The 24,782-nt window shown below is 48.1% G+C and overlaps 1 protein-coding gene across 3 annotated transcripts in view; it reads left to right on the top strand.

Annotated features, from left to right (window-relative positions):
• The window catches only part of SMOC1 (SPARC related modular calcium binding 1), a 155,615-nt gene that overhangs the window by 116,544 nt on the left and 14,289 nt on the right, over positions 1 to 24,782 (top strand). For 2 of the 3 annotated variants that reach the window (XM_081229104.1, XM_081229105.1), the window contains exons 6-10: positions 958 to 1,047; positions 3,072 to 3,152; positions 19,932 to 20,124; positions 20,682 to 20,764; positions 22,136 to 22,241. In XM_081229104.1, coding sequence (XP_081085230.1) covers positions 958 to 1,047; positions 3,072 to 3,152; positions 19,932 to 20,124; positions 20,682 to 20,764; positions 22,136 to 22,241 — 553 coding nt within the window. The remainder of the gene's footprint in view (positions 1 to 957; positions 1,048 to 3,071; positions 3,153 to 19,931; positions 20,125 to 20,681; positions 20,765 to 22,135; positions 22,242 to 24,782) is intronic. The other variant, XM_081229106.1, reaches the window with a different exon arrangement.

The following is a 24,782-nucleotide window of genomic DNA, read 5'->3' on the forward strand; positions in this document are numbered from 1 at the left end:
TTTCACTAGGAAATTAATTAGGAAAAAAAGTCTAAAAATACTCCTTGGATGGGCAATAAAAAAAAAAAGTTGAGAAACACTGTTCAAAATTAAGCTTTTGGGATCTTGAGGAATGTAATTCAGAGTCCTGAAAGGTAAATAAAGTCTGAACTTACTCTGATCCGTAGAGGTTTTTGGTCTACAGAGAGAGCTGCCCACACTACTAGGACCATAAGTATTAGAACTTGGTTACTGAGAACTCCCCGCTCCTATCATCTGTGTTAGACATTTCAAAGCAAATCCAGGGTGCAATTACTCATGTTTTCTCCCATTTTGTTTGCCCCCATCTCTCCTTGGGAATTGGGGTGCATGCTGTTTCAGAGTGAAGAGTGTTCTAAGGATTCCCCATTCTTTTTAGTTTAGCATGCTGGAGAGAGAAATAGTCCTTCTTACCTTCACTTTGTTTTTAGATGCAGATGGAGAAATAGCTAGGACTTTGGGAGGAAATGGCACCATGTTCTCTTGTTTTCCTTGAGCTCTTCAGTGAAGGCCACTAGAAAGGTACTGGCTAGTACCTTTCACAAGAGGGCAGGAAGGAGCTGGGGACCTCGGAGTTTGATGCCACCAGTGTGCCAACATCTCCTAACCTTTCTGGCCAAACCTCAGGGCTGCTGGTGAAGATAGGCCTCCCAGCTTTCCTGAGGGAACAACAAGGACTGACGGAGTCGTGCTGGTACAGGGTTATGAGAAGGGGTCCTGCAGAGCCATGACTACTTGGGTCCCTTCCCTGGAACGGCAAGCGCACACCTGGATTGCCTTACTGTTGGCATCTCTCTGTGATTCTCTTCTCCTTCTTGTTCTTTTCTTCTTTCTTTTCCTTCTCTTCGGTCTGTTCACTGGGACTTGGCCGGGCCATGTGCAAACCCCAACCATTCAATAGTGCTGGAGAGTAGATAGTATTTACCTCAATAATGGTAGTCTCTTTCCGATTCTTTTTAACCCTCAATTCAGATGACGGGTCTAAGCCGACACCCACGATGGAGACCCAGCCGGTGTTCGACGGAGACGGTAGGCTCTTGTATTACTTCGATTCGAATTCTCCCCCCATGTTCAGATTTGGGGAGGCCTTTCCTTCGGGTGTTGGTTGAAGCTTTACGATTATTGTGTTTTTCTTTTTTAATTTGAATTTTTCCCAGTTTAAGCCAGGTTGTTTTAACCTTTTATAAAATGCAAACCCTCCCAGGAACTAGTACCCCCTCCACTTCTGGAAAGGCCCTCTGTTCTTGCCAGGCTTCCTGCCTGACTGCTAACGTCCAATAATAACACAGCCTGGACGGACCCTGCGGGCTGCCAAGACCAAAGAGCCAGGGCTGAGAAAGACAGGCCAGCAGCATCCCTTTTCTAAATGAATCAGCACTTAACAAGTTCCTGTAGTGTTCTGTGCCCAGCATTGTGGGAGGCCTCTGGGGGACAAAGGGGAAGTAGATGAGATGGAAGCCTTTGCTCTCAGGAGATCGGCAACTATAGGAGAACTTTATGTATGGAATTATATGGTCTCAGTTGTTTGTTTGTTTTCTGTAATAGACATGTATGGAAGAAAGAGATCACAGTGGTATGGGAAAAGATTCTGTGAAGAGAGAGAACTTGAGCTGGATCTTGAAAATGTGGGGGAGGAATCAGGCTGTTCCAGGCAGGGGCACTGGCATGGGCAAAGGAGAGAATATGGTGGAGACGGGGTATAGTGAGGAAAGTAGCAGGAAAGAGACTGGTGTATGGAGCTGGTTTGGCTGAGTTGTAGGGACCTTGAGAGTTGAGTCAAGACATTTGGGAGAGGAGAAATTCTAGGTCAAGAGAAATGGTGGTTGGTGGCAAAATAGAGGTTGGATATCTCTGGAAGTATGAGGAATCGACAGGAGGAGCTTGGGTGCAGAAGGCTGGCTTTGATTTGAGTTTGAGCTGCTCAGGGCCTACATTCTTCAGTGTGCTTTGCTAAGTACTCCAGGCTCCCATGAGGAGGAGCAGGAAGCTTGGCAGAGTGCGGTTTCTAGAAAGTCTGACAATGAGATGTGGAGCTCAGTGCGATACATGGCAACCTTTCAGCAGCTTTCAGCCGAGTATATCCAGACTTGGATCCTAAGACTGGACAGTGAGACAGAGGAATAAAAAGAAATGATGCCACTGGTTGGTTCTATGGCTAAGAATGTCCCTAGCCCAGGCTCAGCTTTAGATAGAAATGTGAAATATCCTTTGCAACTGGTCATGGAGTGGAACATATGTGTGTGTTCATGCCTAGAAGTTAAAATGTTCCTGTGATCTACAAATGTCCTAGATCATTGGCAAGTCTGGGGCCCTGGAGGATTGATTGGGCTGGGGGGAGTGGAATGGAGACCATGTCAGCTTGGAACACCTTCCCAACACACTCATGGAAGATCTCGTCACTCTACAGTGTGTTCACGGTCATCCTCAGATTTCCATGGCACCTGTCCACTGGGTGACCCCACCCCTGGAGAGCCTGGAGGCACCCTGGAACTCTCTGGATGGAGGAATTCAGCCTCTGTTTGATGAGAAACTATTAGAAAGGGGATTGAAGCACACATTAGACCCATTACTTTCTTCCCCATGTGAAGAAGAGTCTCAGCAAGCTAAAACCTGCTGTGGCTCAGTTGTTTCCTCTAAAATGGTCTCTGTGGTTTGTTTGGCATTCGTTTGTTGATTTAGCCCCTTTAAATCTTCTTCCAGGGAAGCAGCTGAGAAAGTCTTGGCTTGGCGCGTGTTCCTCACCTCCTGGGATAATATTTTTATTCCTGGATGGAGTGGCTCAGTGCCTCTGGACTCTGACCACTCGGCTTCCCAGCACAGGAGGCCCTGGTTGGCTCCTATGAGCTGATGGGGAGATGATCTTCCATAGAAAGGAAGCAAGAGGGTGTTGGGACAAAGTGGATATGGGATGAGGGAGATGGCTCAAACCTTGATGCCTCAGGCTTTTAAAAAAGCTGTTAAAAAGTCTGGGGGTTACACTCCAAGTTACATACTCTTTTTGCCCAGACATTATTTTCTCTCTTCTTCTTCTTTTTTTTTTTTTTTTTTTCCAGAAATCACAGCTCCCACTCTCTGGATTAAGCACTTGGTAATCAAGGACTCCAAACTGAACAATACCAATGTAAGAAATTCAGGTAAATAATCTGCCTTGGATTATGTATTGATATGAACTTGATCTGTCCACGGGTGCCATATGGTTGCTTCATGACTATCTCTGTGTGGGCTTGGGCAAGTCATTTAACAAGTTTGGCCTTCAGTTTCCTCCACAGCTGTAAAATGCAGAGATGCGATGGGTTAATCCCTTCCAACTTTGTCTTCAATTAATAGCTTAGGGATCGTCTTTCATGAGTAGTTGATCCTTTTAGCTAAAAAAATTTGATGGTATGTTTTAATATTTTAATTGACTTTCTATATGCCATGCAGAAGAATTTGAAAGAAGAATGGCTGGGCATAGAGAAGTTGGACTTCAAACCTTAAGAGCCTTGGATCTATGTGTTTTTAAGGCTCTAAATAGCAGCCTCCAATCTTATCTTTTCTGGTTTGATCTTTTGGGGGTCTTGTGAGTGTTCAGGTTTTGGTACTGGCTGAACCCTTGTAGAAAGGTGGTAATTTCTGAAGAGTGGTCAGATTAGAGTTCATTTACCATCAATGAAGACCAAAGTTGATAAAGTTCATTTACCATAAAAAAAAAAAATGTCCATCGACAGGAAAATGTATTAACAGATCCAGTCTGTATCTCTATCGGGGGGGAATCATCCTTCTTTCAGCCTCAGACTTCGTTGTGAGAAACGCTACTTGGCATATTTATGCCTGGTTGTTGAATTTAGTCATATCATCATTTCCTGATAGATAGCAGGGGCTGTAAACTAAAGATACATCCCTGTCACCTGGCAGGCAGGGTTTTGCATGACCATTAATGAATGAGTGTGCTATCCTTGCCCCCCTTTTGGTTTATCTGTATAGTATGCCAGCTTTGTCCTAAAGGTCATGGGGACTGGAGTGCACGGAATGGTTTAGACCGTGAGGTGAAGTCACATAGCCCTGGTTGATTTTTCCTGCTGAGTACCTCGGCATGTGTCTGGTTCCCTGTTGGATAGAAGCCGGAGGAGGTGTGGGATGCTGGGGTGGGAAGGAGCCCATGTGACATCCCGTGGGCCAGAGTCTTTGACAGAACAGTGCCATGGTTAAAACACAGGCTTTGGAATCAGCAAACAGGGGTTCTCGTTCTGGCTCCAACACTTAGTAAGTGACCCAGTCAAGTTAAATGCCTGCCCCACCCCTGCCCCGGCCACGCCCACTGAGCCTCAGTTCTCAGCCAGGATCATAATCTCTCCCTTAAAGGACAGTGAGTAAAGACTAACTGAGTTAGTCTGTATGGTACTTAACCAATGTCTGGCTAAGTGATAAATAGTAAGTGCATGATAAATTGTAGGTACAATTGTATTTATTATCATCATCATCATTGGCAGGGGAAATGGGAATATTAACGATACTTCTTCTAGTGAGAATTCTTCAATCAAGAAAGAATTTGTGACTGTCACCCTAAGCAAAACATCTATTAGGAAGCTTCTTAGATCCTTCCTCCACTCCCCCTTCACTGTTAGGCAAATATGATAAGTCAAAGAGAAGTGGTTTTGGTGCCTGTGGTATCTGGAAGTGATATCTGCAAGAGGTCCCTGCATTCCCTGAGTCCCCAGCAGGTCTGCAGAGCCCCAGTAGGAGGCTCAATTCTCATACAGTGACCAAAGGGTAGATAAGAGGGAGAGCTCTCCCTGAAATTACACAGCACCTTTTGCCCTGAAGCATTCGTTTGACATTTAGCAATGCTTCCATGATTTTTTTCTGCCTACCAGTGGTTAATTTCTCTACCTAAGTTATACTCTGTGAAGGCAAGGGCTTTCGGCCTGTCTATTATATCTATTAGAGAATCTAGCTCAACGTGTTTGCTTTGGAGAAGGATGAGGAGAAAAGATCATCATCAGTAAAGCCAGAATCATCAGTGTCATCGTAGCTAGTCCATATCAGCTGTGTGTTATCTCATTTGAGGGTCACCATAACCCTATAAGTATTGTTAATATCCCCATTTTACAGATGAAGAGTCAAAGGATGAGAGAGAGGAAGTAACGTGTCCTGGGTCACAGCTAGTAAGTGGTGGGGCTGGAGAAAATGACTTCTTTTGGGGAAGAGAGTGCCTATCTTCCTGGGCTGCATTCTCTGTGTACAGTAAAGAGACAATGTCAAGTTTGATGGTGTTTGCTTCCGGTCAAGTCCTTCCCCTTCCCACTCCTTCTTCCCCTGTGTAGTTTCCAAGTGCATGAGTATGGGATCATATTGAAAAATGGTTTCCAGGCAGGTACAATCCCCTTCCTTTTGTGAGAGGCACCCAGCCACCTTTATTTTTTCCTGGTTTGCCCCAGTTATGTCTGTAAGTTTAGCGTCTGGGACAGGATAGTTGGAGGAGAGCTAAAGGTTCCCTGGGAGTAACTGAGACCAGCAATCATGATCAGAGATTGAGACCATAGGCATTTTCTAATAAACTAGGGACATGCTCCATCATGATCAGCTGGTAAAACTGACTGAGTGCCTGTCAACCTTTTTGATGTAATTAGGTGTGAGGGACACTGTGTCACATAGGCATGTAACAGAGGTTGGCAAATGGCCACTTGCCTGATTTTGCAAACAAAGTTGTATTGGAACACAGCCATGTCCATTTCTTTACATACTGTCTATGGCTGTTTCCGTGCTGCAACCATCGAGTTGAAGAGTTGTGACAGAGACTGTCTGGCCTGCAAAGCCTAAAATATGATCTGACCCTTTACAGAAAAAAAGTTTGCTGGCCCCGTTACACAAGATTGAAGTAGAAGCATTTGGATGGGAGCGTGTATAGCGGGGTGTGTCTTTCTCACGTTTTGGGGCCCCTTTCCTAGAAGTAGGGACTGTGCCTCCTGAGATGTTTCCTGACATGCCTGGGGAAGCCTGCATTAGCGCAAAACTCTTTAGGCAGCTCACATTGCACTTTCTGCTTTCACGTGAGCTTTAACATCCTGTCCTGTGCGTGCTCTCACAAGTGGGTTGCCCAGGAAGCATCCTGAGGCTTGGCCTTCATAGGTGGGGGGTAGGGAATCTTTTGTATGTAGACAAGATCAACCACATAATGGTAGAAGCATGGGCTTTGGTATCACGCAAACCTATAGACCTGGCTTCCGATACTTGCTTCCCACTGAGAGGCTGGGTTACCTTGAGAAAGTTAATTAACTACCCTGAGCTTTGATTTCCTTACTTATTAGTTAAAATCATGAATGCCTTGCAGGATTTTTCTGAGAATTCAATGTATCTAAAATGCCTGGCACATAGTAGGTGTACATGAATTATTGAAAAAAAACCTCAATGGAATATCCTGACGTATTGTGCTAGCCACTTTTCACATGATCTCACTTGGTCTGATGAGAAGTCAGATAGACTTGTATGTTAACTTGGGTCTGGGCGGCTGGCTCTGGTATGGACTAGAGCCTCTGAGTCAGGCCCCTGGGACACTTTGCCATTGGAGTTTAATGAAAGATTCTGGGTCCAGGAGAGCTTCTATCTTTGCCTCTGGGGAGGTTGGAGTGGGACTCTGAGAGCCGACTGAGTGAGAGCTCTTCTCAGCTTTCTCTCTCTCAGAGGCAAAAAGGCATCCCAGTTTCTTTTACACCCCAAACATCCTTCTTTCACACTCAGACCCTGTGACGCCAGGTTTGTCTTCTGGCCTGGGGACTGTTGATATTGGAAAGGTTCCACTGGGCAGCTGAAGTTTTGCAATAACATGACACATATGCCTGCAGACTTATCCTGTCTCCTTCCCTCCTCCTGGAGGTTTTGGCCCTTGTTTTTAAGGCTTTGTCATGTGTTCATCATGGTCAGTGTCTCCTTCTGAGTATGTGGCAGGGTCAGCAGCAGCAGGTTTGCCTGTTGAACTTCTGTTTGATTCTCGCCTCCATTGTACCAGGAATTCTTCTTGCAACCAGGCAGACAGCACACCTGGCGGCGAACATCCTAGAATTTGAGAGACAGCATCTTCTCCTATACAAGCTGGCCAGAGACTCTGTTCTGCTTTTATAAGAAAACAGGAACTCTTGCTGAGTTTTTGGTATCGGGGCTAGTGACGAAGGCATTTCTCAGTATAACTAGAATTTCAAAAATTGTTATCATCTATAATACATCTTAGAGAAGAGAGTAAAGAGATTAAGGAAATGACAAAAATTAGGCTTCATCTCATCCTTCATCCATATCTTACTGCTTTGGATTTTACTACAGGCAGGCACTTTCCCACAGCTGTGATTGATAAAAGTCTTGTTTTTTTTCTCTTTCTGTATGACAAAACCCTGTGCTTTCTCCTCTGGGAAAATGCCATCTCCCAGGAAACGTGGTCTCGTGAGGCTTCACTCTATTCTTCTTGCAAACCATGCCCTCAAGGCATGTAAGAAGGCCCTTCGCCTCTGTCTCCACCTGGTTCCCTCCTGTGGCCCCTCTGAGGTCACTGGACTTCCCTTCCTCCCCACCCCCCCCCCCATTTCTTTCTTCCCTTTATCTCCATCTTTTCTAGTTCACTTCCTTCATGATCTGATCTGGGACTCCAAGAAGCCCTAGAACCTGGCCCTGTGGGTTAAATCCAAAAGGACCACGCCTTTCCTTCCTTACCTCCTTGCCTGGCAGACCCTCCTGTAGATCTGTGAATGCAGCAGCTGGTGGTAACCCTGCTCCCTGCAAACAAGCCATCAGCGGGGACACAAGGTGGAAATGCATTTCTTATAAGTTCTGCCATGACAGTGACCCCTGTCCCCCGGGTAAGTGAGAGGGTTTGCCTCTCTCACCATCTACATCACAAGTAAGATGTTTACAGCATCCTGTCCTGACCTGCCAGGCTCAGATCGGTGCTCTTCTAGGCCTGCTTTTTGGGCCCATTGGTCACATTTTGGATGCTCCTCCCTCACCTGGAAGCTCCTGCTGGGATGGCTGCTGCTAGGACTGGGATTTGGGGTCACAGAGGCAACAGCACCTCCTGGCTGGATCCCCCACCCACCGAACCAGTGCTCTTGGCCTGCCCAGAAACCGCGGGGTGATGTAATAACCTTAGGCCTGGAAAAATAAACAGTTCTCAGAGAAACCCGCGGTAGCTGTTGTAAGCAAATACCTCACAGCCACCTGGCACCTCACACACAACGTGGCTGGGAGGAAGAACGAGTCATCCACGAGCGCTAGCAGCCGCGGATGGGGCTGGGCTCGTGTGCGTTTAAAATACCTGTATAAAAACAGACCCTTGATGTTTATGTCTATCACTGGCCTTCTGGACGTCTGCCCATCTATCTTATGCAGGTGTCTTGGTCCACCAGGGCCTGTAGAATAGAGCCGGGGACAGGCACGGGTGGCCATCCCTATGGCTTTCTCCCTGGCAACAAAGGCCTTTCTCAAGTTCTCCCTTTGCCAGGAGGAGCTGAAACACGATTGGAGGCCCCAGAGAGCCTGGCTCCACAGTCCCTCTTAACCTCGTTTTAAAATTAGTTTTCCCAGTGGCCTTGCTCCTGCAACCCGTGTTGTCTGCTTGGAACCCAGAGGTGCAGTGGTGGCTGGGAGGGGTCTGGAACTTGCTCCACCAGCAAAGATTTTATTGCGTATGTACGCTTTGTGGCGTTAAGAGCAAAACCACCACGTCCCAATGTTCTCCTTTGGCCTCTGCTGCTAAAAAAACCTAATTGAAGGCCCTGCCGAGGTATTGTAATTGGCTTCTGCCAATTTGCTAGAAGGCAGCTACTATCTCTGCTTTGGTCCCAGGGTCCTCATTCTGTGTTTATTTGTAAAATGGCTTTGGAAGTAAGCAGGGTATATATCTTATTAACACACTCACATGTGCAACATTATTGTTTGGGGGATGAAGTGTGAAGTTATGATACTTTATTTGACAAATTAAAAAATATCTCTTCCATCTCCCCCCCTTGGCCCGTGACCCCTCCTTCCTTCTCGCCTGAATTTTTATTTGCTAGCTCTTGCCCTTAAAGGACAGAGCTTATCAGGTCAAGGTCAACAAAGTTACTGAGAAAAACTAGGAAGACGCCAGCTTGCCACTTCTCAGTCCTTGTCGTTGCAAAACCACTCTGAAGCGTTTTGTATTCTTTTTGGTGGAAGGGTCATATGAGCTCACTTAATGGCGTGAGTCAGTAGAGATGGAGCCTTTTCTAAAATTTGAGTGGATGTGAGTCAGTGATGCTTTGGGGGAAAAGTTTGAAAAAAGTGCCTATGTACTATATTGGGACAATCCACCCTAGAAGAAATATCTTCTGTAGAATTTATATCTTGTTTTCCTCCACTTTTCAGTTTCTGTCTGTGTGGGAAGGACGAGGTCACTGCTTCAGACAACGGTGAACCATGCATGGCCATTTTAGGTGGCCCAGGGAGAAATTATTTAGACAGGCTGGTTGGTTTGTAATTGTCCCTTACACGCCCTCACCCACTACACTTCATCCCAGCACGGTGCCCTATTTACAGAGCCCCCTGCAAACGCTCCTGTGAGTGGATGCTTCGGGGACGTGGGGCAGGCGTTGTTAGTTTTGTTCTGGGGGGAGCCTCTGAGCCACAGACGGCTGGACACAGTATGACCGTGGAGGGGGGTGCCAGGCGTGGGGGCGAATCTGAAGGCCCCCAGCAGCCTTGCGCCTCACTCAGCCGCTTGCTGGTGCTTGGGCTCCCCTGGGGCGGGGGAGGCTGAGTTGGATCCCCCTCTGAGCTGTGGGGAAGCTCTGGGCTAGTAGTAAGTCTGTGGGCCATGGGAACTGTAGCCTCTAGTACCACCGCTTATTTTTTATATTTTATATCTTTATTGGAGTGTAATTGCTTTACAATGGTGTGTTAGTTTCTGCTGTATGACAAAGTGAATCAGCTATATGTATACATATATCCCCATATCCCCTCCCTCTTGCGTCTCCCTCCCACCCTCCCTATCCCACCCCTCTAGGTGGTCACAAAGCACCGAGCTGATCTCCTTGTGCTATGCGGCTGCTTCCCACTAGCTATCTGTTTTACACTTGGTAGTGTGTATGTGTCCATGCCACTCTCTCACTTTGTCCCAGCTTACCCTTCCCCCTCCCCGTGTCCTCAAGTCCATTCTCTATGTCTGCATCTTTATTCCTGTCCTGCCCCTAGGTTCGTCAGAACCATTTTTTCTTTTTTTTAAGATTCCATATATATATGTTAGCATACAGTATTTGTTTTTCTCTTTCTGACTTACTTCACTCTCTGTGACTGACTCTAGGTCCATCCACCTCACTACAAATAACTCAATTTCGTTTCTTTTTATGGCTGAGTAATATTCCATTGTATATATGCGCCACATCTTCTTTATGCATTCATCTGTCGATGGACACTTAGGTTGCTTCCAAGTCCTGGCTATTGTAAATAGAGCTGCAGTGAACATTGTGGTACATGACTCTTTTTGAATTATGGTTTTCTCAGGGTACATGCCCAGTAGTGGGATTCCTGGGTTATATGGTAGTTCTATTTTTAGGTTTTTTAAGGAACCTCCATACTGTTCTCCATAACAGCTGTATCAATTTACATTGCCACCAACAGTGCAAGAGGGTTCCCTTTTCTCCACACCCTTTCCAGCATTTACTGTTCGTAGAATTTTTGATGCTGGTCATCCTGACCGGTGTGAGGTGATACCTCACTGTAATTTTGATTCCATTTCTCTAATGATTAGTGATGTTGAGCATCCTTTCATGTGTTTGTTGGCAATCTGTGTATCTTCTTTGGAGAAATGTCTATTTAGGTCTTCTGCCCATTTTTCGATTGGCTTGTCTGTTTTTCTGATATTGAGCTGCATGAGCTGCTTGTATATTTTGGAGATTAATCCTTTGTCAGTTGCAAATATTTTCTCCCATTCTGAGGGTTGTCTTTTCGTCTTGTTTATGGTTTCCTTTGCTGTGCAGAAGCTTTTAAGTTTCATTAGGTCCCATTTGTTTATTTTTGTTTTTATTTCCATTTCTCTAGGAGGTGGGTCAAAAAGGATCTTGCTGTGATTTATGTCACAGAGTGTTCTGCCTGTGTTTTCCTCTAAGAGTTCTATAGTGTCTGGCCTTACATTTAGGTGTTGCATCCATTTTGAGTTTATTTTTGTGTATGGTGTTAGGAACTGTTCTAATTTCATTCTTTTACATGTAGCTGTCCAGTTTTCCCAGCACCACTTATTGAAGAGGCTGTCTTTTCTCCATCATATATTCTTGCATCCTTTGTCAAAATAAGGTGACCATATGTGCCGCCACTTCATTTTAAATGAGGAAAAGGAGCCCGGACTAGTAAGGACCTTGCCCAGGGCCACAGGCCCATCAGTAGCTATCGTGTGCCAAGGCCTCTATTTGGTGCTAAGGGGGCCAAGGAAAGAAACAGAAGGAGCATCTAAGGAAGGAGCTGACCATCAGGCAGTGGTGTGTCAAAGACAGGGGCGGAGGTGCGGTCCACCCCAGAGGGGAGGGATATTCTATCACAGACATTGTTTTGAGTTGCTGACATAGTGATCTTTGAAAGTAGACTGGTTCTTAGTTGTGTTATTATATTTTTAGGTAAACTAAAGACAGTATGCCCCTAATTGCCTGTACCTAGAGCAGACTGCTCCTGGTACCCCGCCCTTGGTCATCCCTGCAGTCCACCTGAGAGACTGGTCATTCACGGGGATGGCTCAGGAAGGCCGGGTTTGCTGTACGTTGGCTGAGGACGCTGCTACCCTAGACCAGCTAATAACCTACCACTTATCAACTAACTATGGCACTGGGTTCAATGCTTTACATATACTGTTGTGTTTCATCTTCACAATGACCCTGTGAGGCCTGTGCTGTGGTTACCCTACTTTTACCGGTAAGGACCTGGGACTTAGAGAGCTAAAGTAAACAGAGCTAACAAGCGGTGGAGGCTGGTCCATCTGACCCCAAGCCCGCGCTCTTGACCACCGAGCTATTCTGCCTCTATTCCGATCGTTGTTGACTTCCGTGAGCAGCGACAGAAACTCCCATGTGCCAGGCCTGGGCTGGAGTTGCAGGGGCAGGAGTGCTAGGCGCTTCCTCTTGCTCTCAGCCTTGGCGAGGAAGCCCAGGTATCCCCATCTCACCCTGACTCCTGTTCCTAGAAGCTCTTCCCTCTGGCTGCTGGTGTTCCCCCTGGTGTTTGGGAACAGCCATCCGACTGAGCTTTTACACCATCCTCATTTCTCCCATGACCAGAGCTGAACAGCATCTCTTCACTTGGCCAGTGAGTTCATCAGAAGGGGTGCCCTCCTCCAGAGACGTGGTCCAAGGTCCCTTTGTAGGTTAAGATTGGGTGATGATGTTATCTTCTTCACATCATTCGCCTGCCTACTCTATGGGGAAAAGGACCTTTAGATGATATTAAAGGGAGAAACCCATTCCAGTGGAAGAGGTGACCTTTTAAATTTGTGCATATTCTGTTTCTATTCTCACTCCCTCCACCCCTACTTGATACACATCTGAGCACAGTTTCAAGGACTGACCTTGTTCTGTTTATCAGGGAGTCTGCCTGTTCCCTGCCCTGACAGGACCTCTCTTTTCCTGACCATTGTCTGTTCCAAAGGGAGCCCTGAGGAATGGTTCTTTGAGGTCCCCTCCTCTTCAGGGTGTTCTCGGAGTCCCTGGATGACTCTGAGACTTGGGGATTGCTGATGGCCAAGTGGCAGCTTGGTGCCAGACATGATGGGAGGGCAGAAGAGCAGTCCTCCGGGGGATGGGTGCTGACCCTGTGTGGCCAAATGAACAGAAAGGGCTGTTCAGTGATGTCCTGTGCATCACTCCCCAAGATGTGCACTCTGCAGCATCTCCTCCTTGGAGACCACATGTCCAGTCCCCGGGCCAGCCCCTCAAAAAGAGGCAAGTCAGTGCCTTCAAGCCTGGTCCCTCTGGTCCCTCCTTTTGTTCCCGCAGTCTCCTCTTCGGCCAGATTCTCTGCAACTGTCCCGACAGCACACGCCACTCATGCCAACCCAGAGGCTCCCGAGGCAGGAGCCATGTGATTTCTTACGCCTCTGGAATTTCATGTTGTGATTCAGGAAAAGTTGTTTTTAACAGAAGGCTTGTTATTTTGGGTTATCCTTCAGCATTTCATTCATTTTTGATAAGAGGCTAAGTGGGTGTGAGGTATTTGAAGGGGCTTCAGGGTAACTGTAGCCGACACAATGCTAGTGTTTCCTTTAATATTCTTGGCCCAGTGGGATGATTCCTTTTGCAATGAAACATAGATAAGCTCCTCTTGTTTTTCAGGCGGGTAACTGTGTATTGATTTTTCCCTTAAGAAAATCTAGTGCTGGATGGTCTGAGGATTGAATGTGGCATTTCCCAGGATGAGTCAAAGGGACACATTTTCTTTTTCTGGCCTCTGTGGTCTCATCCCCCATAACTTGGCCTTGACTCAGAGATGGGTGGTCCCATCACTGAAGTGTCAGGCTAGAACAGAATCCTGTGGCTTGGGATGGAACGGCAGAGATTCAGCAATAGAGGGGTTCTTGGGCTAAATACTCTGTGGATCCTTTATACCCAAGACTCTGTGGTTCTCCTATGAGTGAGGCGCTGCAGGTCAGGGATGGGTGTGGGGAAGGATCAGGAAGTATGCGATAGGGTCCTTGCCCTCAGGAGCTTGCAGTCTTGTTAAGTCCTGGTGCTAAGGGTGAGGGGTCCAGCAGGGGAACAGATACTCAGACTCAGCAGAGAGAGGCTTTGCTCTAGGTGGGACCCCCCAGGGAAAGCTTTGGGGATGGAGGAGGCCCGGAATGAGGGTAAGTTAAGATCCTGTGGTTAGTTCTTTCTTCTTGCTACGTCTTACAAAACTTTTCTGACCTCTCCAGAGCCTGCCATGGTACCAGCGTACACCCAGTACCAGCCTGTGTGAGAGCCTGGGGGCCCCCGACCGCCTCTGTATCCTCTCTGTGAGCCCTAATCTCCTCTGTTACTCAGGATCTCACATTAGATCTGAGACACCAGGAGCACCATCCTCTCTCAGGACATTGCCCTCAGCCCTGTCAGCATCCCACTTCCCTTGTCTGTAGTATAGGCAATGCTTAGTTAGGGCAGCCTGAGAAGCAGCCCTTAATTAGCAACTGAGCCGCCACTCAGAGGAGAGCTTCTGGTTCTTTCTCTGCGAAGATTGCATCATTCATCAAGGCATCTTCCCAAGTCATGTCTCTATGACCCATGACTCTTCTCAGCTTCTCTGTGTATGGTTTTCTGTCAGATTTGGCTTTTTTCTTGGTCTCATTTTTCATAGGGACCTAGTGATGGTTAATTTTAGGGGCCAACTTGGCTGGGCCACAGTAGCCGGTTTGGTCAAACACTAGTGTAGATGTTGCTGCAAAGGTATTATTGTAGATGTGATTAACATTTATAATCAATTGACTTGAAGTAAAGCAGATGACCCTCTGTGATGTGGGTGGGCCTCATCCAATCAGTTGAAGGCCTTAAGAGCAAAACCTGAGATTTCCTGAAGAAGGAGTTCTGCCTCCAGACTGTAACATAGAAATCCTGCCTGAGTTTCCAGCCTGCTGGCCTGACCTATTGACTTTGGACTTGAGACTGCCCCATCACCCTTACCTGAATTCCCAGCTTGCCAGCCTGGAGCCAATTCCTTAAAATAAATCTCTCTCTCTCTCTCCCTCTCCATATATATATCCATCCATATCCATATCCATATATATATATATATTTTAAATCTATCTATCTATCTATCATCTATCTACCTATCTATTTTTTTCTATTGGTTCAGTTTCTCTGGAGAACCCTGACTGCTGGTGATCTTCTCTGACTACTGCCTTTTCTCTCCTCCCATCTCCCCTGGCCTCCATCACCATAAGGGTCCCCTGCTCTTTCTCCCAAGAGTTCAAGATATGACTGGCTCACCAATACCTGCTCACTCAGGTGTTGGGTTACCCAGCATCCCAGCTTTTTTGTCTGCTCCTTCCTGCAGCAGCTTCTCCTCTGGAAGTCAGCAGCCAGAAAGAAAGACCAGTCCAAGGACCTGAAACTCGAATCTTTTAATGTTTATGTTTGTTGGACATCTTTTTTTCTTAAGTGAAGAAGAAAAAAGAAACAGATGATAAAGGAGAAAACAAAGGATAAACTGTGGGCTAAAGTCAAAATTGGGGATTAGCTGAGGGATGAGGCTGTCCACGCTCTCCTTTGCTTCTAATTACCACAGGTCACTGAGAGGCACAGAGGCAGGGGCTGGCCGTAGCAGACGGGGCTGTCCTCCACGCTCCTCCTGTCTTGGCTGGACACCTGAGAACCCGTGCCCTGGGCCTGCACACAGGGTTTGTGTTGTCTGGCTCAGCCCGGTCTCCCTCTCCCCGGTCGCCCTCCCTGCCCACTCCCAACCGGCCTTAGCCCTGCTTTGCTCGGCTGCTGTGTGATTGTTGGGATAGAGGGCTGTGTGCTTTCCGGTGGCAAGGGCTGGACCGCGTTCTCATTCCTTCCACAGGCTACTTTTCTGTTGTGTTTCTTCTCTCAGGCGGTCAGAGTTTTGTGAGTGAGATTTAAACCACCCACTGCCAGGTGGGGAGTGAACCGGCTCTCACTGGTTCTCGGAATAGGATTAGAGGGGCTGGGTGTGTGTGGGTGTGTACGAACGTGTGGCTAGGTATTCCCGTGTCGCCCTGGACAGCCCTGATATTTCCCTCTCCCCCGCTGTTTATGTCTTCCAACTATTTGCACATGGTCCCGGCCCATTCTCACAGTTATCAGGCCAGACCTTCTAATCTTGTCATCTTTCCCTGAACTTCCCTGAGCAGAGACGGAATGTTTTAGAACAGTGAGTATCCACTTCTGAGGAGCTTCCTCTCTGAACCAGTGGTCATGAAGAGGCCCTTGAAATAGATCCCCTGGCTTGCATTCTGGAAGGTGACTTCTTGGTATCTGGAAAATCTGATAGTTGTGAATTTTAAGGTTCATTTGGGAGGTGACTGAGAAGGGCAGAGGGTGACAGTGGCCCTAAGGATGGGGCTGCCTTCTGGGTCCTCAGATACAGAATAAGCTTATGCCCCCTGGTATGTACCGATTAGTATTTGCATGAGGTCTGGAGAAGAACTGAAGGAATAATTGGTTGATTGATTGATTGATTGATTGATTGGCTGAAGGGTCTGAGAGGGCTGCAAAAACACTCATGGGGTAAAGAGTTGAGCAAGTCTAAGTGTTTCAGTTATCCATTGCTGTGTAACAGACCACCCAGAAATATAATGGCTTACAACAAGAATAATTTATTCTTTCTAACGTGTCTGTGGACTGGCTGGGTGGTTCCTTGACTGATTCGACCTGCACTCACTCCTGGACTTGTCCAGCTGGAGGGTCAGCTGGGCTGGGGTGTCCAAGATGACTTCACGCACACGCCTGGCAGTTGGTGCTGGCAGTGGGCTGAGCTGCTCTGGTTTTCTTCCATGTGGCCTTTCATCCTCCTGGAGGCTGGACTGGCTTTCTTATGTGGTGGTCTCAGGGTGGATTCCAAGAAAGGGAAAGTAGAAGCTACAAGGCCTCTTCAGGCCGAGGTCTGGAAACCACACACTGTCACCCCTGTCCTTTCCATTGGTCAAAGCAAATCAGAATCAGCGGGGAGGGGTTTACCCAAAGGCACGAATACAGGGAGGTGCAATTCACTGGTACCATTTTGTAACGATCTACCACACCAAGTAAAAGAAAAACATAGGTTAGATTAAAAATCAGGTTAGCACGTGGCAGTGGGAGCTGATATTAAAGAGAAGTGAAGGCCATGGCCTGGGAGCAGACTGCCTGGGCTGGAGTCCAGGCTCTGCCACTTCCTAGTTGTTGACCTTGAGGAAATCACACAGCCAGTCTGCTCAGTGAGGATAATAATAACGCTTATCTTAGAGGCTTGTGATGAGTTTGAAGTGAGTTAGTGGAAGTGCCCAGTACAGAGCTGGGCACACCATAAATACTCAGGTAGCTGTTAGCCATTATTATTCATGTACTGTCTGTAAATGGTGGGTGAGTTACAAATTTGGCCTTAGGGGTTCCGGTTCCGAGGCAAAGAGGGAAAAATATGAGGGTACAAGGTTTGGAGTGTGCTTAAGCTGAGAAAATCGTTGGTTCAGAAGAAGCAGTGCTGTTTCAAATGGATAAGTACCTGTTTTTACACATTTGCTTTCAAATGCAGCAGATTTGGGGCAGTCTACAAAGCGACTGGCCTGGCAGATCTTCACACCATAAAAATAAATGTATTTTTCCCCGAAAGCAAATAATTAGAGACAGTAACCTCTGTCTAGAATTCAGCAAGACAGGCTTGACTGTCAGAAGCCCTTGACTGGAGCCCCAGCCCTCCTCTCTCCGGGGTGAGTGAACTGGGAAAATTCATGGATCCCTCCATGACTCAGCTTCCTTGTCTACAAGATGGGCATAATAACGGTGCCTACTTCACACGGACACAGAGATTAGGCAAGTAAAGCCCCTAGTCTATCGCCTGCCTGGCACATGCTCCTCAATGAATATTTGCTTTGACTGTTAGTAGTATAAAGAGGATTTTAGGGGAGGTTTTTTCTCTGTTGGAAGACAAACTCTCTGTGTTTTCTTCGCCAACAGTTAGTGCTATGATTATAAACCTTTCCTGTCTCTTTCTTAGAGGAGCACTTGAACTTGCAGGGATCGTCATAAAGTAATAAGCAAGCAGATAAAGATAATAAACCCTGCATTTCACCTTTTCTCGAATTCCATGCTAACCCCCAGTTTTTCCAAATTATCGAGTGTCACCATTTGTATGGTTTGTAGTAGTCTCCGTGGAACTCCGCGCAACCTCTGTGGAAGCGGGCTACAAACATTTCAGAACAGCCTTCAAGGACTTCCAGAAATCTGTCGACAGTCCCCAAACCACAGGTTCCCACCTCTCCCCGGCTGGCTGGTCTCCACATTCCCGCAGTTTCAGGATCCCCAGTGGTGTGAAGTCAGGTCCATCATTTGCTCTGTTTCTGGGGAAGCTTTCTCCACCTCTGTTCGCATCTCGCTTTCCATCTGATTTATGGCTTTAGAATGTTGGCCTGGAAGATCTTTATTTAAAGCCTCTGTCAGAGGTTGTTACACGAACGCGGTGCCAGTAAAAAGCTGTTTTCCTTTGGTTTTTTTCCTCTGTCACTTTTTCTGTGGCATGAACTATGAGGTAGGAAAAGAAAGTTACCAACTTGGGGTTGGGAGTAATCCCCTGGAGGGTGCCAGGCTCCATTCCAGCCAGGGGCCGAACTCAAAATTCTGGGTCTTCAGGCCAGGTCTCCCCATGGCCCCCCCTCTTCCAATCAGTTTATGTCTCTTTCCTAAGCTGCCTCTTAGGGGCAGTTCTGGTGGTAGTTATAATTGGGTTCAGAATCTCGAGTCTAGTGCCTGTCAACTGTTTTAAACTCCTGTTCCTCTAACTAAGGAGATTCTGTTTAGTTTCGCTGTGTTTGTGTTATGAAAACAATAGTTCTTTTTTCTCCTTTTCATTTTCCAGATCAGTATTATATTTTAATAGCAAATGTGCTATTCATACCTGTCTCCTGACTCTCAGATATTTTTATGCGCTTAAGGGAATATTCCCTCACCCTGCAATGAGAATTTTTGAAGCACTTTTCCTCAGAGTGAGACAAAAATCATTTGCCATCATCTGACTTCCCTCTAAGACAGCATGGAGCTGCTTTGTGTCTCTGTGTGCACCTACAGTCTGCTTCAACATCTGTCCGGTTCATATGTGTATCATTATCAGAGTTATTATTTCAAAGGGTCTGGCTCCTTCAGAGTTGAGCTTCTGGATTTTCATCATTTGTGCTGTTGTTCAGTGAGCAGGATGAATCTCCACATTGCTGATACCAAATTCCTGGCTCTTGGAATGGTATTTTTGTAAAACACTGTGAAAATATCATGGGATACCCAAGACGATTCCTGTCATCTTCTTCAAGGGGAAAGTTGCAGAATATTGTTCATGAAAGAAAGAAAGTGATAATAAAGTAAATAAATAAAGAGATAAATAAGTAGATCAAAAAAGTGATAGTACAGGAATATGATGTGGTCCCTTTTATTGTTAAAAAAAACCCTCAGTAGATGTGTGCATATGTATTTATGTGTGTGTACCTGAAAAAGAAAAGGTCCAGGGCAGGTAGTGTTTAACTTTGGTGGGATTAGGGTTTTTTCAAATTTCTCTTTATAACAAGAAAAGGAACCTAATGCTATTTATTTTTAATAACTAAAAAGAAAAAAGAAAAAAAAATCCCCACAGAATCAACAGAGAAACAAGAAAGGGAAGTCAGGCAGGTTGACTGGTCAGGGGTCGTGTGGGTCTGAGGTCCCCAGGCCTGGCCCAGGACACCATGCACTGCCTCAGCCTGGGCCTGACTCTGGAGAAACCAGGTTTGGCTGTTCAGAGATGTTGACGTAGTTTGTGAGGCCGCTGAGTACAGACACCTTCCTGCAGGCCTGTTTCTCTCTCGCGCGCTGGATGGAAGCGGTGTTGTGTAATCAGCTCGGCTCCGTTCAGCCTACTTTGTCCAGCCCTGTTGGAGGCCTGGAAGGGAGTGGGTTTGGGCCTTGTTCCTGCTCCTCTTGGGTGCCAAGCATCAGAACATCTCCCTGCCCTGAGGGCAGTGGCCTGGCCCTGTCCTGCTGCATCTGGGCTTGGGAGAGTGTCCACACACACGGGCATTCCTGCACCAGCTGTCAGCTCGCAGGGCAGCCGGGCTCCTGCCCCCGCCTCTAGGGGGCCTCAGGGAGGTTCTGGGCCTCCAGCCCCTCACTAAGGGCTGGTGTGGGAGACACAGCTCCCCTTGGTGACTCACCAGCCAGCCATCAGTTCCCTAGGGCCAGGCCAGGTCCTGGCAGGGAAGGCACAGGAGTGGGAATCACCGCAGGCTGTGTCTTCTCTTGCAGAGAAAGTTCACTCTTGTGACCAGGAGAGACAGAGTGCCCTGGAAGAGGCCCGGCAGAATCCCCGCGAGGGCATTGTCATCCCCGAGTGTGCCCCCGGGGGGCTCTATAAGCCAGTGCAGTGCCACCAATCCACTGGCTACTGCTGGTGTGTGCTGGTGGACACGGGGCGCCCGCTGCCCGGGACCTCCACACGGTAAGTCCCCCAGAGCCCATCCTGCCCCTCACCCCTCAGGTGAAGCCTGGGGTAGGACAGCCACAGCTTCCTGTTCGGCTGTAACCTCACATCTCCTGGCTTTATTGTCCTGGCCTGGTGGGAGTCGAGTCACTAGGGGAGCAGCATGTCTGCTCGTGGGCAGATGAGGTCCCAGTATCCTGGATTCTGGTCACGGGTCTGGCCTCTCCTAGCTGGGCGACCTTGGGAAAGGAGGTAACTTCTCTGAACCTCAGTTCACCAGTGAGAAGGGTATTGCCCTGCCTGAGTCACTAGGTTCTATGGATCAAAAAGATCCTGTGTGCAGACATAAGGTAACAGCGCTCTACGAGACTGACTAAGATGACATGGCTGAACATGTCTCTGTGGGAACACCGATGCTGGGATTGCCTTGTAGCTGCTGGACAGTACAGGAGATATTCTGCTGCCAGCTCTGGGCGATCTAGGCTTAGTGACCACCCAGATCATTGCTGGTCGTAGGGGCTGAAGTCAGCTCAGTTTCCAGCCCCTCCTCACCCCCTGCATCTCTCTCTTCCCAGCTACGTGATGCCCAGTTGTGAGAGTGACGCCAGGGCCAAGAGTGCGGAGGTAGACGACCCCTTCAAGGACAGGGAGCTGCCAGGTGGGAGACGACACTACCCCTTGCTGGTGCCTTCACCTCTTCCTGTTCCTCCAGCCCCTCATCATGCAGAAGCAGCGCCCTCCTCTGGGTCTGCTTCCCCATCTGTAAGATGGAGCGGGGACACTGGGCAGGGGCATCGCAGGAGCCGTGGGATCTGCATCCAGTCTGGGATTTGTTCCTAATTAGTCCTGTGCTCTTGAGCACACTGTTTCTCCTCCTTGCTTTTACTTTTTTATCTTTGAAATGTAGTCACCGGGTTAAAATCCTACCCTTGAAAGCTCTACAGTTCTTTCTCTAAGGGTGACTGGGACGATGATCTGGGGGCTGTGGACCCTTTTTCCCAGGGCTGCAAAGAGAAGATAGCTCACGGGGAAAGGCTGTCCTGAGGGGCAATGATTCCTGGTGGCCCAGAACTGTCACTGGGGTATGACACAAGACTCACAGGCAGGAACCCAGGACCTCTAAGTGGCTGCTGGATTGGGTTTCCCTTATTTATAGTGTTCTCTGCCAGTGAGTTACAATAAGAGTAATCAATATTGATGGCTCAGAACACTGTAGTCTTTTTTTTTTTTTTTTTTTTTTGCGGTACGCGGGCCTCTCACCGTTGTGGCCTCTCCCGTCGCGGAGCACAGGCTCCGGACGCGCAGGCTCAGCAACCATGGCTCACGGGCCCAGCCGCTCCGCAGCATGTGGGATCTTCCCAGACCGGGGCACGAACCCATGTCCCCTGCATCGGCAGGCGGACCCTCAACCACTGCGCCACCAGGGGAGCCCCATGCTTGGGGTTTTGCTGGAATCACACGGTGAGGAATAGAGAAACAAAGGGTTTGAGAGTACTTATAAGGGAGGGTTGATAATTATAATCTAAGCTGGATGAGGAGAGATGTGAAAAAAGGAGGTTCTTGGATAGGTAAACAGGTAGATCTACTTGAGTCAACTTTGACCTTGGAGTTCTCTGCATTCCTCGTGCCCCTTCAGCACCTGGTCCTTGCTGCTAGAGTCGCTCCGTCCTCCTGTACCAGAACTCGCTTGAGTTCCCCAGTAGACTATGAACTTTACGAGGAGAAGAACCGTGTGTATAACAATATCCCTAACATTTAGCATAGTGCCTGAGTGGATACTCAGCAAACATTTGAGGAATGGAAGGACACTGAGAGCATTATTATCCATTTGGTCTATCGGCCCCTTGCGGGCTGTGGGTCGAGGAACTATGGAGGTTTATGAGAATCATCTGAGCTGTGGACAATTCCCAAAGTGGATTTAGCTGGACAAGAAGGACTTGGAGAGGTTGAGGAAACAGTGGTAGTTGAGGAAGCTATTTACTTGATCATTTACTTGGCATCTGCCTTCAAATCTCACTTTGTCTTTCAGGCTGTCCAGAAGGGAAGAAAATGGAATTTATCACCAGCTTACTGGATGCTCTCACCACTGATATGGTGCAGGCCATTAACTCAGCAGCACCCACTGGAGGTGGGAGGTGAGAATGCGAGCAGGACTCAGGCCCAGTGGGACCACGGGGCCCCTGACTTTTCAGATGCTGCAGGTCCCTGGGAGAGTGGGGGGGTGGGGTTGAACAAGAGCTGGAAGTTGATCCTCTTCCTGAAACCGCGTAGCTGTGACTTTGTCTCACCTTCCACCAAAAATCTCGCCGCCCCTCTCCCCTTTCTAGTCTTTGGGAGTTGCTTTCCTCTAGCTTGTAGTTACCTGATTATAGGCAAATCCAGGAATGTCTGGGAGACTTCCAGCACTTCAGTCTCAGAAATGGATGCACTAGAGTGAGTCCAGAATGGCAGGGAGGGGGATGGGCATACGATGGGGACAGGGATGGCAGGGAGGGCGTCCAGAGCACTTGGTGGCTTTCTTCTTTTCTGAGAAGGCAGGGGCCGCGTGCCATTTTGGCTACCTGAGAATCCCAAGGGACTCTGGGCAGTGGGATTGGACACTGCCATAGCCAAATCCAACTTAGTTCAGGAGCTGATATGCTGGCCGAGGCAGTCCTGACACAAGGCCGTAATGTACATGCTCCCCAGCGACCAGCATCACCGGCACTCACTAATTTGGGCCCATTGGGTCAGTTGATCAGAGCACGCATGTATTCATCTGTCTGCTGCTCAGAACTATTGAACGTGCATGGCACACCAAGCTCTGGGCTAAGGATTGGGAATCCGGGGATGTGAGGCATGTCCCTGCCTTCAAAGAATGCAGCCTAATGGGGATCCTAGGCTGTAGAAAGATACAAGCTGTGTGGTAAGTGCTAGAAGCGAGGTGAAAGAACAGAGAAGCGTTCGCTAATTTAGCCTGGAGGAGTCAGAGAAGGCTTCCTGGAGGAGGTGATACTGAGTTTTGAAGGATAGGTAGGACTCAGCTAGTAAAAGAAGGAAAGCCGTTCCAGGAAAAAGGAAAGAACATTGTGACCCCAGGAAAGTGCACGTCCGTAGTTCAGTATGGCTGATCTGGGGTGGATGGAGGAGGGCGTGGAGGAGATGACACTGGTGGTAGATGACACAGAGGATGCAGGTCCCAAAGGGCCTGTGAGATGTGCTTCCCATTATGAAGCCAGAGTGGGAGGCACGGCAGGAGTAGGGAGAGTTCTGGCTCCTTAGCAACGGGAAGTGCCATGTGCTTGGCAGGGATGGGCAGCCCGACTCTCAGCTTACATGGCTCACCAAGGAGGGAGCGCTAGTCCCTCTGCATCTCCCCAGAGGCAAAGCTGTCAGAGGGCAAGGAGTGCCACCACAGGACAGGCGCAGGCCCCCAGGCCGGTGGAAGGGCCCCAGTGTGACTGCCTCAGCAGCGATCAGCACGACCGCAGGGCGTGTATCTGGGGTGGGAACCAGGACTCCCAGCACAGCTGTCAGTGGTTCTGTGTCCCGAGGCAGACAAGGGCAGCCATCCTGAAAACCCACTTTTATGTCACATCATAGTGAGTGCAGTGGCTGCCTTGTGGGTTGCCACTCTAGGAACCTGCTTGTCCAGGGAGCTTGCTCTCAGCCACCCCCATGGTCCTTTGAGCTCTGAGGCTGGTTTCTGGCCCCGCTCTGTTTTGCTCACCCGGTGGAAGGGTCCAGGCCTCCCCTGGAAGGAGCACAGCAATAAGTCTGAAAAGATGGAGACAGGGTCTGACAGGTCGGCAGATGAGAACTGCCCAGAGGCAGCCCACGGTGCTCAGCAACTGGAAGTCTAAAATAGAGAGGGCTGTGTCCGAATCTCCAGGAAGAGGGAGAGAAAATTACGAAAAGGCATATTCAGTATTATATGCCTTTTTGTTATTTATGCTTGGAATGTGAAAACATACCTGTTGTTTCATGCAGAAATGGGTATGAGCTATTTATGGTTTTTGGAAGAGAGGGAAAAAAGAAACGAGGAGGGGGCATGGCCTTAACCATTCCAGGTCTGGGTGCTTTCCACCCACAAATCCCCAGGGCTGCTGGCTCTGACCCACTGCTCAGGGAGCCTGCCTGGTGCTTATACTTGGGTTCTAAGGAGACAGGACTTCACCCTCCGTCGCATTTGCTTCTGCGGGAGCCCAGCCCTTGAGCCCGGCCTGGCCTCGGATCCAGGCAGCCTTCAGTGCCAGGGAAAGGACCAAAACCAGCTAGGTCCTGGGCCAGGGGGGCCAAAATCACAGGTAGGCTCGCTGCCAGGGCAAGTTCAGATGGACGCTTGACCCTCAGATCGCAGGCTGAAGAAATTTTTACAGAAAATAAAAACTAAGAAGTTCCTAAATGCTTTTAATTCCAGTGTGTCCTTAGGGAAGGGAGTTTTTGTTGCTGTGGTTTCCAAAAAACCTCTTTTAGGTATAATATAATGTTGGGAGAAATTTAAAAAAAATTTTTTTTCCTAAACACGTTTTTCATTTCAAGCTCATGTGAACCTGACCGTGTTTGGTTTTGATGAGAATGGAAGGTTTGAACTGCATCTGGTAATTGCGTTACCTGGAGGCTAGACTTGTAATCAAAAGACAGACAAGATGTATCAAGAAATAGTTTAGAAATCAAGGAAGTGGGAGTGGGCCTGC

The sequence above is a fragment of the Mesoplodon bidens genome, assembly GCF_964165515.1.
Source record: "Mesoplodon bidens genome assembly, chromosome: 3".
Taxonomy (NCBI): domain Eukaryota; kingdom Metazoa; phylum Chordata; class Mammalia; order Artiodactyla; family Ziphiidae; genus Mesoplodon; species Mesoplodon bidens.